This window comes from Belonocnema kinseyi, chromosome 8, assembly GCF_010883055.1.
Source record: "Belonocnema kinseyi isolate 2016_QV_RU_SX_M_011 chromosome 8, B_treatae_v1, whole genome shotgun sequence".
NCBI classification, from domain to species: Eukaryota; Metazoa; Arthropoda; class Insecta; order Hymenoptera; family Cynipidae; genus Belonocnema; species Belonocnema kinseyi.
Genome location: NC_046664.1, coordinates 41,828,858 through 41,850,192, shown reverse-complemented (window position 1 = coordinate 41,850,192; position 21,335 = coordinate 41,828,858). Strand labels below are relative to the sequence as shown.

The 21,335-nt window shown below is 31.5% G+C and overlaps 1 protein-coding gene across 1 annotated transcript in view; it reads left to right on the top strand.

The window, feature by feature from the left end:
* The window catches only part of LOC117178114 (general transcription factor IIH subunit 2), a 42,315-nt gene that overhangs the window by 11,937 nt on the left and 9,043 nt on the right, over positions 1 to 21,335 (top strand). The window contains exon 6 of the mRNA XM_033369367.1: positions 51 to 300. Coding sequence (XP_033225258.1) covers positions 51 to 300 — 250 coding nt within the window. The remainder of the gene's footprint in view (positions 1 to 50; positions 301 to 21,335) is intronic.

Genomic DNA, 21,335 nt, shown 5'->3' with positions numbered 1-21,335 from the left:
TAAAATCAAATTCAAGAACCATTCGATTTTATTTATTTTTGTATTTATAGTCATGCTGATAATATGGAAGACTCGGACAAGCTTTTAAATACGGGATATCTTTGTCCCCAATGCCTTAGCAAACACTGCGAATTGCCAGTCGAATGTCGCGCTTGCGGACTCACATTAGTGTCAGCACCACATTTGGCCAGATCTTATCACTATTTATTTCCTGTCAAACGGTTTAAAGAAATTCAGTACGATGGAAGCTCTTCGAATTGCTTTAGTTGTCAAAAGGAGTTCGGGCAGGTGGACAAAAAGGTATTAATGGATCAATTTTGATCTTTTATCTTTCCAAAATCTATAAACTCTTCTTTAATCATTGATCTTCTTATCTTCATTTCTTCTTGTGGATAAAGTTTTGATAAAATTTTTATACATCTGTACCCAGTGGTGTATTGCCTTTTTTTAAAGGCCTGACACCAATTTTGGGATTTTTTATCTCCTCCTCCTCCTCCTCCTCCTCCTCCTCCTCCTCCTCCTCCTCCTCCTCCTCCTCCTCCTCCTCCGAAAGTAACGTATCCATTCGCTATAGACAGATTTTACGTTTATAAATTATGTTACATTAAATAAATGTAGATAAACTATTAAATTCAATATAGATATACTTTGAATTCCTAAAATTTCGAACCGAAATTTATTGCGTTTTCAACAAAATAGTTGAATTTTCAAACAAAAAAATATGCTTTATCCAAAGAGCTGAATATACATCACAAAGAGATCCATTTAAAAAAATTCCAACCAAACAGTTGCATTAACAACCAAATGGTAATTTTTCAAGTCAAACAGACGAATTTTTTCGATGAAATTTGAATTTTTACTAGTAAGTTAATTTTCAAACAAGAAAGGTACATTTTCAATCAAGAAAGTCTACTTTTCTGCCATAAAAGATGAATTTTTAATAACATAGTTGACTTTTGGACCAAAAATTATGACTTTAACAAAATAGTTACATTTTCCAAGTATAATTATATTTTAACAGAACAGTTGCGCTTCTAACAAAAATATTAAAATTCAATCAAATAGTTTAAAAATTTTTTAAACAAAATACCAATTTTTTAGGAGACCGTTCAATTTTCATAAAAAAGTTAATTTCCAACCACGAAAGATGACTTCTACAATGAATGAATAAATTTCCACAAAAGATTTAAGTTTTTAAGCTATAAAGTTAAATATTTTAGAAAACATTGGACTTTTAAATAGAAGAAGACGAATTTTTAACAAAAATTTCATTTTCAATCAAGAAAGATGATTTTTTGACAACATAGTTGTATTTTCAGCCAGAATAATGACTTTAATAAAATAGTTAAATTTCAAATACATAATTAGATTTTAAACAAAATATTGGCGCTTCTAACGAAAAGATTAAAATTCAATCAAATATTTTAATTTTCAAGATAAAAATACCCTTTTTTTAGAAGACCGTTAAATTTTCATAAAAAAGTTCATCTTCAATCACGAAAAATAACTTTTCTACAATGAATGATGAATTTTCAAGAAAAAATGTAAGTTTTTAAGCTAAAAAGTCGAATGTTTTGGAAAAAAGTAGACTTTTAAATAGGAGAAGACGAATTTTTATTTTTAAAAAACCTCACTTTCAATCAAGAAAAATTAATTTTTTAAAAAGATAGTTGAAGCCTTAACAAAAAACTTGACCTTTCAACAAAAAGCAATGATTTTCTACTAAAAAGACGAATTTTAACTAAATATGTGAACTGTCTACCAAATATTGAATTTTCAACAAGCAAGATTATCTTCCTATCCAAAAAATACGATTTTTCAGCAAAATACATGCATTTTTTTACCAAATAGGTGAATTTTTAAGTTATACAATGTACAGAATAAAGTTTCAATAAAAAATGGAATATATAAATTTGCAGATAAAAACTCGGATAAAAAAATAACTTTAAACAAAAGAAAGAACTTTTCAACAAAATTGTTAAATTTTCAACTAAAAGGGTGAATTTTTGACCAAGAATATTAATGTTCTATCAAAAAAGACAAATTATCAACTCATATAATATGCAGGATAAAGTTTAAACCAAAGATGGAATAGTTACATTTTCAGATACAAAAAAATCATTTTTAACAAAAAAAGGATTTTCAAGAAAGTTGTTAAATTTTCAACCAAGAAGATGAATTTTCGACCGAGAAGATTAATTTTATACAAAAAAAATGCATTTAGAACAAAATGCATAAATTTTCAACAAAATGATTTAATTTTAAAGCCAAAATCACGAATTAATTACAAAAAGTTGAATTTTTAAGCCAGAAATATGATTTTTCCATCAAAAAGTTTAATTTTCTACCAAATTGTTCAATTTTTAAGCCAAAAAGATGAATTTTCTCCAAAAAAGGAAATAATTGAATTTTAAACTATAATTGTGAATCCGTGATGAAAAAATTTGACTTGTTTGCAAAGTAGTTCAAGTTTAAGTGAATTAATCGACTTTTCAACCAAAAAAGATGAATTCAAGTTTAAAAAATTTATTAAAAATAATTTGCAGAAAAATAGTTAAATTTTCAAGTATAGAGCTGAACGTTTAACTAACTAACTAACAAATCGGACCTAAAACTGAAAAATTTGAATTCTTCGCGTAAAAATGATTTGGCCAAAAGTTATAGAGGTTTAAAGAAAAAAAAACGTTTTTTTTTGGAAACTAAGCACAAAATTCAAATATGCATAACTTTTTAGAATTTTTTTTTTTGAAATCGGAACAATGCGTATCGCCTAATTTCCTCTAAAAACAATATGTTTTATCCCCGAGAGATTCTTTGATTTCAAGTGTAGGGCCCTCCCTGATTTGAAATGGATTCGATCTTTACTTAAATTTAAACCCTTATAATATTTTGTATAAACTTTACAGTTCGCATTTTCTCATCAAAATTATGTTAGATCGTAGATCTTAATCAGATTGCTGGATTATATGATAAGAAACAGTTCAGTTTTGCCTATGATAACTCGGCGAAAGAGACTTGTGCGCAGATTAAGTACAATTTTACAATATTTCGTTTGCTTCACCTTGTAGATCACACGAGGATGAGATAAGGATAGTGATTCATAATTTATAAATTACGCATTTAAATCAGGCAATGTTCAAATTAAAATAAAAAATTAAAATAAAAAATTAATACAAAATTTTTTACTTCATTGTAGCTAAAATCTATATGCGCGTGCCTGCGCGAGTTTACTGTTTTGTTCATTTTTATCATTTATCCAATTTTCGAATAACTATTTATTTGTTAAAATTGTTTACCACTCAAAGATTCGCTGAATTATAATCTGAAATAATGTATACAATGAATCCATGTAACATAGAACTTACTATTAGTAATATTAAAGAGCGAGATATCATTCGAAGATTTGAGTGAACGGTATGTCAATTCAATATTGTGAAGAAAAAAAATGTTTGTAAAATGATAATTGTACGAAATCATTAAAAATTAATATCTACAATCTAAAAAATCACATTTCGATCCGATTATCAGTTTTCAATGTGAAAATAAATGAAATTTTCAAATAATTGTTAATGGGAAAACAACGGTGTGTTTTATAATTTGCAAATATAAAAGTCAGGAAAATATTATTATAACTAAAACCTTAAAAAAATGGTTAATGGCTCATTTACGTAAATTTTTATTTCACTACATTAAAATGAAAATTCGATATTGTTTCATTCAAATCAAAAGATAATAAGTTATTTTTGCCATTAAATCATTAATATAGTTACAACTTTAAAATAATAAATTTATTTAATTCTAATTTAGTTTATGATAACTTTATGTTTAAATAACATTCTAATTATAATTTATATCATATAATATTATTAAACTTAATGATTTCGCAATATATCTATTAATTTAATAATCTTTTAAATTATTTACAAAAATGAGATTTTAAGATAAAATTTAAATTATTATTCCTGTAAAATTGAATAAACCAATTAAAAATTTATTAAAATTATATTTAATTTTAAATTTGTCAATAATTTAAAAAAATGAAATATGAATTTAATATTATTATAACATAACATAATATTATTAAGCTTTATAATTTGCCAATATAAAAATCATGAAAATATTATAACTAAAAGGTGAAAACAAAAAATTGGTTATTGACTCAATTATGTGAAATTTAGAATTAATATAGCCCCAACATTAAATAGTAACTAAATTTTGATTTAGACAACATTACAATAAAAATTCGATATTATTTAATTTGAATATAAAAATAATAAGTTATGTTTACCATTAATTAATATAATTAAAACATTGAAATAATAAATTTATTTAATTCTAATTTAGTTTATGGTAACTATATTTTTTATCATTTATAAATTATTATTTATAAATTATAATTTATATCATAATACTATGAAATTTAATGATTTCACAATATATCTAGTGATTTAATAATCTTTTATATTATTTAACAAAATTAGATTTTAATATACACTTTAAATAATTCAACCCCTGGCGACCAAAAGGGTACATGGCCGGATTCAGCCTGAGAAGAATTGTCCTGAGTGTCAATTTTAAAAATCTTTCTAATTTCAATTTTAAAGACTGATACTTGTAGAGAATTTCAAGGCGCATCTTTTTTTCCTCATGCAAAATTCATTTCATTCATTTCTAGTTCTTTTTCTACCTTGTTTCATTTTAATATCTTTTTCTTTTTAATTAATATTCTCAAAAATATCTCAAAAATCTCAATAATCTCAAAAAAATGCTTTTCCAACTATTATAAGAAACAATCACTTCGCTGATTCTATGCTTTATTTGTAGAATTTCATAGAAGATGACAAAAAAAGTTACTGTTGTGCATTTGTTTTGGTAAGATTGACTTGACCTTCACGTCGTTCGCTGCAGCGCGTACATAGCCGGCCAGGCACGTTTTTGGGCAGCGTCAAGATTACCGCTTGGATTTTATAACATTCATAATTTTTGAACTATTAATCCAATTGATCTAAAACTTTCCAGAAAACTTCTTTGAACCTTAATGAACAACTTTCTCACTGAAAGCTTTCCGTAGCTTAAAATTCGTTCGCTAAACGAGGCGCTTGAAGGTTAAAATTCATGATTTTTACATTTGCCTAAAAAAAAAGTAATAACTTTTTTGTTTATTACAATGTTCTCGTTTTTCTTTCTTAGATAGTTTCAGAAGACTTAAACACGTACTTTGTATTGGGGAAATCGGGAAATGATGAAAATTGGCGAAATTAGCGCGAGTTGAAGTGAAAAAAGATTGGAATTTTTCGTTTTCAAAAAATCCATTTTTACCAATTATCTCAAAAACTACAAAACCTATAAATTTTTGCAAGAGGAAAAAAAGATGCGCCTTGAAATTCTCTACAAATATCAGTCTTTAAAATTGAAATTAGAAAGATTTTTAAAATTAACACTCAGGACAATACTTCTCAGGCTGAATCCGGCCGTGTCCCCTTTTGGTCGCCAGCGGTTCAATTATTCCTGTAACATTAAATAAACCAATAGAAAATTTATTAAAATTATATTTAATGTTTAATTTGTAATTAATTTTAAAATATAAAATATGAATATAATAATATTATAAAAGATTATTAGCGTGCATAACATATTATTATTAAGCTTTACAATTTGCAAATATAAAAATCATTAAAATATTATTATAAATAAAAGGTGAAAAAAATGGTTTTTAATGACTCAATATAAATATTTCATGGAAATAATGTAAAAAATTATTGATAGAAGAGAATTTCACGAAAAATTCAATAAAAAATTTTTTTAGAATTTTTTTAAAGCAAAATTTAAAAAAAATTTATTACAAATTTTATAGTTTAAAATTGCATAATTTTTTCCCTAAAACTTTCAAATTTCAACCAAATTTAATCATCGGTTCCGGAAATTTCGATAATTCAGAAAAATTTAACCCAAAAATTCAATATGACGTCACTCTGAAAATTTTGAAAATTGAAAGGAAATAATTTGGGCCCAAAATAATAAAATATTACTTATATAGCACTATAATTTCACTAAGTCTGTCTAAAAATAAACGACCACTTGCAGATTATGATATATCTGACGTGTCTTGGCCCTAATTAATAAATCAAATTTTCAGAAATGAAAGTGAAAAAAGTATGTATATAAAATAAAAATTATTTAAATCGTGGAAATTTTCATGTCAAAATTTGCAGTGCCACCCCGCCCTCATTCATGATATATTGCATAAATTTTCTTAGATATCCATTTTATAATTACTGGAGAAATGATTAGAGAAACATGAAGGGTATTTAAAATTATAATTTTATAAATTATTATTGATATTTTTTCCGTATTTACTTAAAATATTCAAACGATATCTCGTCCTTTACTGTCAATAATAGAAATCGCAAAAGGAATAATTCTACATTACATGGAATCACTGAATACATTCCTTCAATTTCTAATTTCAGCAAAAATTGAAGTGGCCAAAAACTTTGAACAAAAAAATAGTTATTCAAAAATTGGGTAAATGAGGAAAATTAACATAAAGCTTAGCGTGCGCGCGTATAATAGTCTAGTTTATATGGAAAAATGTTAACATAACTTAAAGTTGTTAAAAAATGTAAATATTTGGAAAATCTAATTTCCTTTTATTAAAAACACTAATATATATTATTCTTCAAAGGTCTTTCGCTGGTTCAAATATTGTAAATATTTGTTTAAATATAAAGGATTTTTATTAACAATAGGAATTTTAGATGAGAAACCCTTACATGACGTAACAAAATTTTTTGAAGATTGTAAATCTTCTTTTAACCCTAATAATTTTTATTTTCAAATACCAATTTTCGATATAAACGCCAACGCAACCTTAAATTGTTTAAAAGTTATTAAACTTCTTTAAAATCCAAGGATTTTTGATTAAAGTTCTAATTTCTGACAAAAAACACTAACACAATCCCAAATTCTTCAAACTTGTGAATTTTATTACTTTCATAAAGATAAATGGATTTAAATATAATGACTTCTGTTTAAAAAAATGGAACTTTCAGATCAAACACACCAATTTTACCTAAAGTTGTTGAAATAGTAAATATTTTTTGAAGTATAATAATTTATTATTATCTATCTCTAACTTAATCAAAAATTGATAACAGAATTTAAATATTGTTCTAATTATATTTATTTTCGTTTGATAGTAGATACCAATTTCTGATGTAAATCGCCAACATAACCTAAAATTGTTAAAAAATCATGAATCTTCTTTGAAATCTAATCATAATATACCAAAAATTACCGATGAAAAACATGCACGTAACATAACAGAAAATTTTGCAATATCGTAAATCTTCTTCAAAATCTAATGATTTTTTTTAGATAACCGTTTTCTTGTGAAAAATGTTATGAAAATCTGAAAATGTTAAAAAATGGCCAATCTTCTTTGAACTATAATAATTTTTGTTTTGAAATATCCAGTTTTGATGTCCAAACCTTAATAATCTAGTGATTTTTGTTTTAAAAACTGATTTCGTATTCACAAACTTAATATCTTGATTATGATATTTGTTTTAAAATGTTAATTTTCAGTGAAAGAACAAACACGATCGAAAATTTAAAAAATTAAAAATCTTCTTCCAAACTTTATAATTTCATACTAAAATTCTGTTTCAAAAATACTATTTTCCAGTGAAAAGTTCTAACATCAACATATATAATATTTACAATAATTTATTAGATAATTTGAAAGTTTTCATTTAACTGCGCAAGTCTATTAAAAAGCACGAATTTTTCTCAATTCGCATAAGGTTTTCTATGATTTTTATTAATTCAAAGGAGTTATTCATTTGTAAATTAAAATTGTTTAATTTTTAAATTGAGATTAAACAAATAAGTAACTTCAAGTAATGCTTTCCTTTATGTGGTTTCTTATTAGTTTGTCCCATTTTTTAAAATGAAGCAGCCGGATAAACAAACTCCTGAATCTTCCTCATTTTAGTTTAAGATTTTATTTCACTTTTCCATTTTTTTATTAAAACCCTGGGTACAACATTCTCTTTTCTCAGTTTCTTTCCATACTTTCTTCTTACAATATCCACATGAATTGAATGTATCTTATTATTAGTCACTGCTTGTTTTTCCAATAACCTCTTTATATTCTAGCTCGACAAAAAACAGGAAATTAATTTTTTTTCTCTGAGCGGGAATTTATGTAATTCTTATCTTTTGCAAAAAAGACCTAAATCAGCTACAATCAGCTTAAATTTCACTCTATAACAAATGAAATAAAGTGTGATACAAATAGTTTGTTTTCAAATTCTTTAGAACAACTATGACTTAAAAACAAATTTTATAATTTTAATTTGTTCCATTTTCAAGAATAATTGTAAAATCATATAATGTATATATTTTTATAAATATAATAATAATTGGAAATTCAATTTTTTAGATTTTGAAATTGAACCTTTAGTCCAGAAATTAAGTACTTTTCACCATATTAAGTAGATGATTGCCATTTTTTGCTATCACGGTTTCCTGACGGGTCATAATAAAAATTCCAAATTTTCTAGAAATGACTACTACGCGCTCCGTAAATATTTTTGAAAAAAATTTCAAAAAGCGTTTTTACTTAGACTGACTCGCCCCATTGCATTTTAGAGAAAAATGTTCAAGTTAAAAAGCCCGTCAAATAGAATATAAGATAATTTATCACTGTTATTTTTAAAACTTCTAAATACCTGATCAAGTTAATCCGAGATATGAGTCTCCGAGCCTACCTAACAAGGATATCAACAAGGAATCACTTGGTATCCAAAAAAATGTTTGGTTTCTTTTGGAAAATTAGCAGAGATGTAGCTTCCGGAAGTAATACGTCATCCGACTCGTAACTTCCCAAAACGCCAGAAGAGAATCATACCGGGAAAATCACATAACACACTTGATTTTTAATTGTTTGATCAATCTGAATGAATACACTAAACTGCACCTTGGTTTGTACTGAACAGCCAGAAAAAAAATGTCGGAGCCTTGTCACGCTTCTACCTGATTCCCCATTCCAAGGAAAAAGGTAACACTCGAAACAAAAACACAGAGATAAAACTTCAAAAATAAACATTGAGCGGAAAAATTGTAGTACCCATGAAACCTGAAGATCACTAAAAATAAGAACAATATCATCAAACAAATTATTAACATCTTGTCCGCCTCGTTAGCTGAATGAAACAAATTCCACGTATGAAGGTCAAGAGTTTAGTGCCACCTGCCATGATGCACACAATAAATTTCCATGCATAGGTAAAAAAAAATCAGGTCCGCCGTCATGGAGCGCAATTGGCTGCATAGGATCAACACACGACTGGTAACCAACAAAATTTGATGATGGGGCAATTTTATCTCTTTGTTGAAGAGTATCAATGTACTCATGAGATCAGTGTTTTCAAAATTGACCAAGCATTAGGTGGAAAACACGCTGGCGAATGACACAGTTCAGTTCCTGATCCGAAATCATTGCTCCGGGAATTCGTTCTAATGTTCTGCCTACGTGAGAATGACATGTAGGTCGGTCGAGTAAAGGCCGAGAGTTCAGGTATGCTTCAGTCTCTACAATAAGATTCGGCAATTCTTTGAGCAAGAATATCACCAATCTCTTGATCGGATTTCTGAAATGTGACTCGATCGCATGGGAAGTAGTTACGATTATGCGATTTTACATAAATGCGACGCGAATAATCGATGCTCGGCCAACAGCATACGAGTATGTTAACTCTAATCCATGGCGTGAAACTCTTCGATGTGCGCAGTCAATAATAAGTTCGGCGAGAGGGCTATCGTCGACCAAGATAACTTGGTGTCGTTGGTCATAGGGCAGAGTAAGGCGCTGATCCATGCGTTTAAAACGCTCTACTGCAGGCTTAAGAAGAAGTTTAAGGCGCAATCACTATTTTTAGAAAAGTCAATGAAGAGAAATTGCTGATCGTATTAAGGTTACAGTGTTCGTGACGAACTATAATGGACAACTGCTTGAATTCTTTATAACGTCAGTAAGCTTCAGTCTTCGAAGATCCATTCCTCGAGTGGCACTATCGGCTGTATTTTCCTTTGTAGGGAAGTGACGCCAAAACCCGTTAAAGAGAGTTCGCTGCATCTCCGAAATTCGATTTACGGCATAAATCGGCCAACGGGAATGATCATCTGTTTGAATTTAGCCGAGAACGCTTCGTGACTCTGACCAAGGGTATGTGACTGCATGAGAGGGTTCCTATTCCTCGCGATGTGATAAGTTGTGCATTGCAGAGACATGTTAGCTGGCATCTCCGAAACCGTGGATTTCTATTATATTTTATTCTATTTATTCTATTTTATTCTATTTCTATTATAATCTCAGCAGAGATTCTCCTAAGGCATGAATACGGGCTGGTCCCAGTGGGAGACGTACGATGTATCTGCCCGTGTTAAAATTTGTAATTATTGTAGAGCTGCAACCAATCCTAATGACAAAACATATCTCCAGTAATGGATTTCATCTTGCAAACATCAAACAACTGACAATAGGAAGCCAACGAAGAGAGTAATGAACCTCCTATGCAATGCGGAGATCTGGGGAAACAAATCCAAAGTTAGCTTGTTAAACTCGAGCAAGGTTTGAGCAAAATTAAATGCCTGAGGTTCTGTCTCACGGCGCTTGCAATGTTGCTAACAATCCACAATCAATATGTCTCGTGCCTGTCACCAATATGTGTGTCATGCATAAGAGCCCGTCTCGAAGAGCTTGCAATGTTTCAAATAATCGTAAGGTCCGCGAGTAAGTTTGTTATTCCTAAAAGCTTTTCTCGACGAATTCACAATGTTGCAAACAATCCATCAGCAGTATGTTCTTCATGCCTGAGAGCCTGTGTCGAGACGTTTGCAGTATTAAAAGCAACCACACAGTCGGTAAGTAAGTTTGTCATGTCTGAGAGCCTGCCTCGACGCGTTCACAATGTTGGGAACAATCCATCAGTCTTATGGTTGTCATGTCTGAGAGCCTGTCTCGAGACTTTTGCAATGTTGCAAACAATCCATCAGTATAATGGTTTTTATAACGTGAGAGCCTGTTTCGAGACTCTTGCAATATTGAGTAAGTTTGTCATGACTGAGAGCCTGTCACGAGGTAAACAATTTGTCCGCAGTAAGGTTGGCGTACCTAAGAGTATATCTTAAGACGTTTGCAATATTGAGAACAATTACAAGGTCAGTTCGTACGTCTTTCACATCCAAGAACCTCTCTCGAGGCGTTCGCTATGTTACAAACAATCCACCAGCAGTATGGCTGTTATTGCTGAGAACTTATATCTATACCTTTGCAATTTTGAGAACAATCAGACGATCAGTAAGTTTGTCATGGCGACATTCATGCTCCTTCCGCTAACCCACAATGGGACTCGAAGAACCAAAAATGTTACTGAATTACTGACCGACTGGCGTGGGACAGCGAAGGAATCATGTCTGGCCAGATTAAAGTCGATCAAATAGAATAGAAAATAATGTATCACTGTTACTAGAGCTTCTAAATACCTTATCAGTGTGATCCAAAATAGGACTCCCCGAGTCGATCCAACAAAGCACTTTGTACCCAAAAAAAAGTTTTGTTTCTTTTGGAAAATTAGCATAGATGTACAACTCAAATACCTGAATATGGTCTCGAAAAGCACACTTGATTAGAAATTCGTTCAACAATCGGAATGGCCACACTTGCCTGCATCTTGGTTGTTACTGAACAGCCAGGAAAAGATCCGAGCCTACCCAATAAAGAGACATCAGTCTGATACCTGAATATCCACTACAACGAAAAATGTAGTCCCCGAAACTCAAAAACAGAGAGAAAAATTCAAGGAGAATAAACAATGCATGGAAACGAGTCTATTACGAATGAAACCTGAAGATCACTCAAAAGAAAGAACAATAACATAAAATAAATTATTATTAACACTAGATTTGTTATTTTACTCGCTAACTTTTCGCCAACTCTCTAGTACATTAAGATCGCATTTTCGCGCATCGAAATAAATACTGATTAGCAAAGATCTTAATCGAGTCGTCCTCACTACAGCCAACAACTATTAATTTATTTTTCTCCCTCTCATGTTGTTGAAATAACATCTCTCCTAACCCGAGACCGATGCATTCGTGTGCAATTTACTACGTTTTGCTAGCGGATTATAAAGACCCAAAATAGGCCCCGAACGGATCAATTGTTTGATTTTCTGAAATTAACATTTCTGAGCTTCACCACATCTAAACTTTACACCGCCTTTTAAGCGTTTAGTTACAGGATCCATTAAACACGAAAGATTCGGAATGATACGTCTTGGAAAATTTGCAAATCCTACAAACCTTCTTACTTCATGCGCATTTTCCTGCTGAGGAAACTCTACAATTGCTCTAATGTTGTTTGCACCTGGTTTCATTCCATCTTTTTCAATTATAAATCCTAAATAATGTAACTTAGTCATCCCGAACTTGAATTTTTTAAAGTTTAAATTTAAACCTGCTTTTATCAAAAGATCCAAAACTTCGTTTAATTTTTGGATAAATTCCTCCCACATCTTGGCACAAATCAAGATGTAGTCAAAATAAGTAAGAGCTTAATTAGCATGATTTAGACCAAAAACCCTTTTAATTAATATATACAATAGAATAGGCATTCATCAAAGCATACATTGTTCTCTCAAGTTGACCCGTCTCATCCCGAGTTATTAAAGCCGTCTTTTCTTTTGCACTCTCAGGTAATGGGATGTGTAGATAACCATGTGACAAATCTAAAGGGACAAAAAATTTGGATCCATGTAATTGATCTAGAACATCATCGATATTTGAGAGAGGCAAGTTTGTACGAATTGTCATCTGAATTAATTGATGATAGTCGATAAATATATGCGCAGATCCATCTACTCTAGTAGCTAAAGAGCACGGACTAACAAAGGGTGAATGTCTTTCTTTAACTAAACCGACTCGTTTCTATTCTCCTATATGAGATAGATGGCAGATTGTTTCACGTTTCGACGAACGATATATTTTTAGCAATTGCTCGACGTTTCGAGTTTAAAAGATCAACAATCACTTTTGATTCTATCTCAAAATAACGATTGGTGTGTTTAAACCTCTCATTTTGTAACCAGCTCAAATCTAAGTTCCAACGCTGGAATTTCTCCTACTGTGGACAAAAGATCTACCGATGATTACTTCATACTTAGTCGCGTTATCTGGAACCACTTTGAAATAAATGTCATCAACTGTGAACTCGCCAAATTTTATATGCGCGTTGTGGCTCCAATGTTTCCAAAACCATATACCGGATAATCGACAATCGCGCCATTAATTAAAACCTTCTTTGAATATTTTTTTTCAGATTGATCGCAATTTGAAGCAATAACATTTGAAGGGTACGCGGTCTAAACCTGTTAACTGATATCTCAACAATTTTACACGGTGAAGGAAAATCGTTCCGCTGACCTATGCCATAGATGCCAAAGCGCGATTTTCGAACGTCCATTAAAAAAAAACTAAAAGGAATTTTGCCGTTTCGTTTGCAGTATATTAACTGCATATAAAAATGTTCCAGAAAATACAAAAAAGTCATTTTCGAAAATAATGTCAGTTAACAGGTTTAGACCGTGGAACATTCGTTTATCTTACCTTCGTCGAATTTCTTGGGCCTAGTACAATCTTTTGCGAAGTGACCTGTCTCGTCGCAAGAAAAACATTTAATTTCGCGTTTCACAGTACATTCATTTGCGTAATGAGAGGTTGCGTGACATCTAAAACATGCATGCTTCGTACTTTCTCTCTGACTTGAATCCTTTTTCTAACTGCCTCCAAAGTATTTACTCTCCTTTGAAGTCGCTGACGAAATTTCTTTCTTAACCGGCATCAAATTCAAAGACAAATTTCTGTCCTTTCTGTGATCAGCTGCTTCAGAATTCTCACGTCTTGAAGAAAAACGCTGTTTTCTTGAATTCTCGAGATCCCCAAAAATTAAATTATTTTGAAGAAGACTATCAAGGTCGAGGTACGTTTGTGAAACGATCATAGAACTAACGTCACGAGACATCAGTCCAACTACTAGTTGAGTCTTAGTTTCAGTAAATCTAAATCCCAATTTTTTGCAGAGTCGAACCTTCTCAAAAAAATATTCTTGAATATATTCTCCAGGTCGCTGACATTGTTGTTGCATTACCTTCAATTTTTCAGTTAAAGATTTTTCCGCCGTAAAAGTTGATTTAAATTGTAGACTGAATTAGTCCAATTTTGAATGATGTCAATTGAACTCTGATACCAATTTCTTGATACTTTCTTTAGGTGCGCTCTTGCTGTTTCAAAAGCTACAGCCTCAGTCTAACGATGTAACGTAGCAGTGGATTTTAACTGCCTTAACCACGCTCTTGCTTCTGGAAATTCTTCCAGTCCAATAAAGTCCGTAATATTATGGGATAAGTCCGGAAGAACATTATAATGAAAATTCTCGGGACGGTTTTTCTGCGACAAATTTTGCAGTAAAGCTGCGTTTTGATATAAGAGTCTAACATAGCTGCTAGGATTTACGACATATTTTACTGAAATTCTCCCGGAAACTCATTTCCATGTTTCGGAATTGGATTTCTGGCATATAAAACTGTTTTTCTTTGACCTTCGGGTTGGACATGTTTATTCACACCGCCCATTATCTTGACCTTTCATATTCTTTTGATTTGACCCACCAAGTATTCTCAGGCGAATCTAATAGATTTGGTTTTATTTTCCGGAATTCTGCACATTAATCTAATTGATTCTCACATTTAAAATATAACTGCGTCAATAACATGCGAGAGAAATCGAGAGCCTTTTTTCATAATGGTTTACCGGAATTTTTCCAAATTTTCCGATTTTGCCGACTTTCGAGGATTCGCGTTACTCAACAAACCTTATTTAGAGGAAATGGGCCACTATCCTACTTCTGTCATTGTCAGAGTTCAAATTAATTTTCAAGTACGATCTCGACTTAAAGCATAGATTGACACTATAAAACTTCACTTGTTAGAATAATTGTGTACAATCGAGTCGCGGTACTGCGAAATTCAGTACTGCGAACTCCTACTATTGAGTTCGTTTTTCCCCCGATAGTGAGAACGACGCTATAATCCCTTCTCCCTCCCCCTCTTCATTTCTACATTTGATGATTTCATCAAATGTACAATTCACTCTCACCGCCAATTTCAGCTTCAAGGCCACCATTCAGATACTCGTCCAAAGCCCTGAAACTTCTGTCTCAAACATTTCTCTCGAAAACGCATATTTTCGCTGATCAGAAGTCTAGACCTTATTTGAGTTTATACGACCCTGGAATAACTTCGAAGGTTATCGGGTCACATGACCTTGATGCATATCTGAACGTAAAATTTTGCGTTCTTTCGATTGCCGGTGTCAAAAATAGGGATTTCCATTTCAAAAACAAAAGTTGACCTTGAAATAACCTTGAAGGTAACGCCACGGTCAGCTTCAAGACCACCACTCAGATACTCGTCCAAAACACTGAAACTTCTGTCTCAAATATTTCTATCGAAAACGCATATTTTCGCTGATCAGCCGTCTAAACCTTGTTTGAGTTTATACGACCCTGGAATGACCTCGAAGGTTATCGGGTCACATGATCTTGATGCATATCTGAACGTAAAATTTTGCGTTCTTTCGATTGTCGGTGTCAAAAATAGGGATTTCCATTTCAAAAATAAAATTAGACCTTGAAATAACCTTGAAGGTAACGCCAAGGTCAGCTTCAAGACCACCACTCAGATACGCGTCCAAAACACTGAAACTTCTGTCTCAAACATTTCTATCGAAAACACGTATTTTCGCTGATCAGCCGTCTACACCTTGTTTGAGTTTATACGACCCTGGAATGACCTCGAAGGTAATCAGCTCACATGACCTTGATGCATATCTGAACGAAAAATTCTTCGTTCTTTCGATTGTCGGTGTCAAAAATAGGGGTTTCAATTTCAAAAATAAAAGTTGAACTTGAAATAACCTTGAAGGTCAAAGTCAAGATCAGATGCAAGGTCACACTATTCAGATCCTCTTCCAAACCCCTGAAACTTTTGTCTGAAACATTTTTCACGAAAACGCATATTTTCGCTAATAAGGGGGGGGGGGTCTAATACGTTTTGATAACCCTGTATGTATTTGTCTAATACAATTTTTTTGTCTCTTTTCAGCTGAAAAAGTTTTGTTAAAAAAGCTCGTTTCGAGCATGTACTGCTACCGTATTTGAGCATTTTGGTCGCCTATTGTATGTATCTGCAGTTCATTCGAAATACGCTTTTTCTCAATTTCTTCTTAAGAAACAACTTCAACCATTATTTAAATAATAATTTTCATATTATTAACTGTGTGCCTATTTTATGTATTTTCTTTGTGAAGGCTACATCTACAATATCTGTTATCGAAATCGCATGAAGATAAAATGATAAATTAACTGTTTTTACATCGTTTACTCATTATTTATCAAAAGTATTATTGAAGGAATTATTTTTACAAGTGCGTATTATTTTATGTTAAAAATACAAAAAATTGATAAACAAATCATCGCAGAGGGAAAAATTATTTTTAGCTGCTTGTAATAAAAGAAAATGTAAGTAAATTAACTACGTAGCTATGCAATAAATGAAAAAACCAATTTAACTATTGACTGATTGACTGATGAATTATAATCTGCCGTCCCAACAAAAAAGTAGTAATTACATCGCAGCAGATTTAGAGAAAAAAGACGAAGCCTATTTTTGCATATAGCATACAAACTAACAGAAATTAAGCAGTAATGCTAGTTCATTTTATAATTCATTTTATCATTATTCATAGTATTTTTCAGTTAGTTGTTTAATAATTGTTTATCAATTAGTTGTTTAATTAATTACATAACCGTGTAATTAATTTGTGTAATGTTATTCTTTTATTGTCAGCAATGAAAAATAATTGTTTCCTTTGCGATGATTTGCTTATTAATTTTTGGTATTTATAACATAAAATAATGCAATCATGTAAAACAAATTCCTTCAATATGTTTTTTTCTTCATTCAATTTCGACAACAGATATTTTAGGAGTAATTTTCAGAAAGATAATACACCAAATATGTACAGATTTCATAGTGTGAAATGTATTATTTAAAAAATAGTTGAAAGAATGGTTGTTTTAAAGGTGAATGAGAAAAAGCGAATGTATAATGGACTGCAGATGCATATATGCCACCAAAATGCTCGAATACGGCCCCAGGATATTCATGAAATGAGCTATTACAAAACCAAAACAAAAATGTTGGGTGAAAATAATCAAAACACTTTTTTTTTAAAGAGTCATAACTTTTGACTTACATAACTCTTAACTTATGAAGACTAAAAGATTTTTTTTTAGATTTACGCATAGTTTTCTGAATCACAACTTTTTACCTAGCATCTGTAACGTAGCTTTACCCAAAAACGGAGTACAGTGAACCCGGGATTTAAGCCTCCCGAATTTAGACATTCCGAGAATTGACGCCGCACCGCGATTATGGATAAGAGGAGGTACGGTGTTATGCAGTGCTCATTCAGATGTGACTAAAAAGGAGTGGTGCAGTAAAGCGCTTTGCCCTAACGGCCTACCTGCGTCACTGCGTCAAGACGTTCTGATAGTTCACTTAAAGCGGAAGACACACGCAAATAATCACGATGACGAGCTCACGTCGAGCAGCAGTGGGGCTTCAATGCCTACTGAAGCCGATAGAACTGATCGTATTATTTCGTGTGATAAAATTAGCTTTTCATTGACTTGTTATTGAATCAATGTTTATGAAAAAGAGCAGTGAATGTCAATTCATTTGAATCAAAAATGTTATACTGCAGTTTAAAATCAATTATTTACTATAAGATTTCTTGTTAATATGTAATTGAAATTTAACCCTAGAGTGATCCATGTAGCTGGCTCACCCTCTAACCATCCACCGGGATTGTACGCTACCCTAAACTTGTGCCGTGGCAGAATGCTTTCTATTTGTAGTATAACAAGTTTAAGGTAGGGCATTTTTCATTTTTTAATGTAGAAAACAATGTTAATAATAATATTCTATTCATTTTTCGATAAATGTTAAATAATTTGTTAAACATGAAAAAATTCCGAAAAATTGACGTTTTTTACAAAAAATAACGTAGTTTCTCAACAATATGACCCATTTAAAAAAAAAATAACGGATTTCAAAACAAAAATAGTCACACTTTAAAGGCATATAAGCCACTTTTGCTTTTTCTTTAAAAAAACATAATTATTTGAACATAAGGAGTAGAGGAAATACCAGTAAAATTGATTATTAAAATTCAGATTTATTATAAATAATACAAATTGTGTATAAATACTCAAAAATGGGGAAATAATACTTACAATATGGCTATTCATTCTACAGCGGAGCAATTAGAGCACAGGACGCTCCTCTGCTCTAATTGCTCGGCTAGCCTGGTGGCTGTCGCCTGCCACCCGCTGATTTCTATCTTTCGCAAAATTCATATTTGTCGTGAAAATAATTATTTCCTCAAATTTTTTTTTGATTTTTCAACATTTTATTGATTCAAATATCTCGCAAAAGTCCGGATATTCAACAAGTTTTCTTTCTTTCGTTCGCAAATCCTTCGGAAAAAATATATATTGAGTCAGAGCCGTGCCTATAAAAAAATTCAAAGTCAGATTTAACCAACAACCCTAAACTAAAACTGGCTAAAAGGATTCTTTTCAAATGGGCGTACACATAAAAATCTGTCAGCTTCGCGGGCACAACCTCATCGCGCGCTACGCGGGCGGCTCGCGAGTTTGAGCGCGCCTATGGCGCGCGACGGCTGAATCTCGCGCTTCGCGCTCAGATATTTATTCTTTGCATTTGTTATACTTGAATAAAACTTTATCAAAAAGATCTCTTTTAGATGGCAGTATTTTTATGCGCCTTCACGGGGAAAAATTGATATTCAAAAGTAAAATCTAGATGTTCGAAGTTAGCATCTGTAGATCTTAAAAAGTGAAATGTTACCCTCTAAAATTCAAAATGTTCAACTGAAAAATCCCAGATATTACATGTATGGTTATGTCAAGTTACGTTTGTAAATATTTGAGGAGTTTACGTATTTATGGTCATTTAAGGAATTAATTGATAACTTATTTGTGAATTTTAAATTAAACTTTAATGTTCGTACACGAACGAAAAACAGATGAAGGGTGTAAAATGTCGACCAGATGATGCATTCAGTCAAGTTGAGGTTATATTCAATATTTCTAATTCAAAATAAAAATGGGGATGAATAATCGGAGAACGAATTATCTGTAATCTGAATTAAATATTCTATCTACTTTAAGTTACTTAAACTCAAATTTTATTTCAAATTTATAAACCTTTTGTCAAATGTGTTGAGTCAATAAACCTAAAACAGAAGATCGTTGTTCTCTTCTTTAGACAAAAAAGTCGTTATCCAATTTTATTTAAGGCTATGTGATGAGTGGGTCACGTGACCAGATCCTACCTTACCACGACTTTTTTTATTTCCCAACTTATTATCACACGAAACAGCACATCGAGTTGAGAATTTGAGATGATAAATAAGAAGCGCTGAGAAAGGTGGGCCTGGTCCTAAATTTTAATAATGATGAGAAAAGCAAAAAAAAAAATGATTTACAATAAAAAAACTTTTTTTCATAATTATAAAAATTTAGGACCAGACCCATCATTCTCAGTGCTTCTTGTTTACTATGCCAAATTTTCAACTCAATGTGGCGTTTCGTGTGGTAATAAGTTGAGAAATAAAAAAAGTCGCGGTAAGGTAGGAATCTAGTCACGTGACCCACTCATCACATGGCCTTAAGGACATTTAATTTTTATTCTTTGGAAATTTTTCAAAATTGTAATATTCCATAAGTTTAATATTGAATATATATAGTATAGCTATCAAATATAGTCGTGAAATTGCAATGCGTGATGCGCATGGGCTCAAAAAGATGTTAAATGTTTTGCATGAATATCTGCGTATTAGGTGATACAATCTTGCCCTTTGAACATCTACATTTGAACATCCATTTTTCTCCGTGTTGATATTTTGAATTGTCTACTTAATTAAGTATGGTCAAAAATTAAGATTCTCGAAGCCCTGTGGGCTTTGAGGTACACATTCTCATCGTGACACTCGGGTTGCGCGCTCGATTTCCGACAGACATTTGTAAACAGGTTTTGTCGAATCTTTTTTTTCTCTCGTAACTTTCGTCGTTTTACCGCACATTTTTTTGTAAGAAGTGATTCTTAACGAAATTGTAAATCTTTTTTGGGATAAAAATTTTCGTTAATTCATCTTTTTTCGTATCCTACATAGTTTGACCACCAGATGGAATTGTTCATTTTTCATTATTTTTTGTACAATCAAAATTTGAATTTTCGATTTTCCAAGAATATCCAAAAATTTATTATGATAATCTTGTAGGGCTTTCAAAAATCAATGTTTTTCTTCTCCTGACTTTTTTTTCATATCGCGCGTTTTTTGGCTTAAAATTTTGATTTTCGGTTGATTTAAAAAATTTTGAAAATGCTATAACTCTGAGAGTTTTCTTTTTATCAAAAAACTCATCGGCATACATTGTTTGTCCCTTTTAATAGTATAAATATCCGTACGTAGAATTTTCAAATTCACCAAAAAATGGTTTCAAAAATTTTCAAAATGGGCTCACCTTTTGAATTTTTATCAAAAATGGCTGGTTAACGAACTCGTATTTTCTTTTAGGACTTAAAAAACGTGTGCCAAAGATGGATTTGATTCGTTCATTTTTTCGAGAGTTATCGTGTTTACGGACATAATATCAATTTTGATGATTCAGTGGAGAAAAAAATGCAAACAGATTGGATTTGTTTCAACAATTTGAAAATATGTTAAATAAAAAATATTACTGTTAACCTTCATGAACGGTATCATTTAGTATAAAAAGAATACATTTTCAGGATTGACAGAGGGAAAACATTGTTTGAACAAATAATAATTGTTTAAAAAACTGAAAACTAGTTTTAAAATACACCAAAGTCTCGCTTTCAGTCAAGTGTCGGGCGTTGCCTTCAAATAGCCTTGGACTGGTTTGGGGGGATCGAAACGTAAACAGTGAGCGCCGCCTGACTCATTTCTAATGGTAATACAGTGGAACTCTTCTATACCACCAATTTGGGGGCTCTTCTCTTGTTTATGCACGCCTGAGTGCTCGTCTGAGTGACAACCGCAGACCCCGCGCAGCTCATTATATCTACTTGTGACGCGGCGTCAATTCTCGGAAGGGCTAT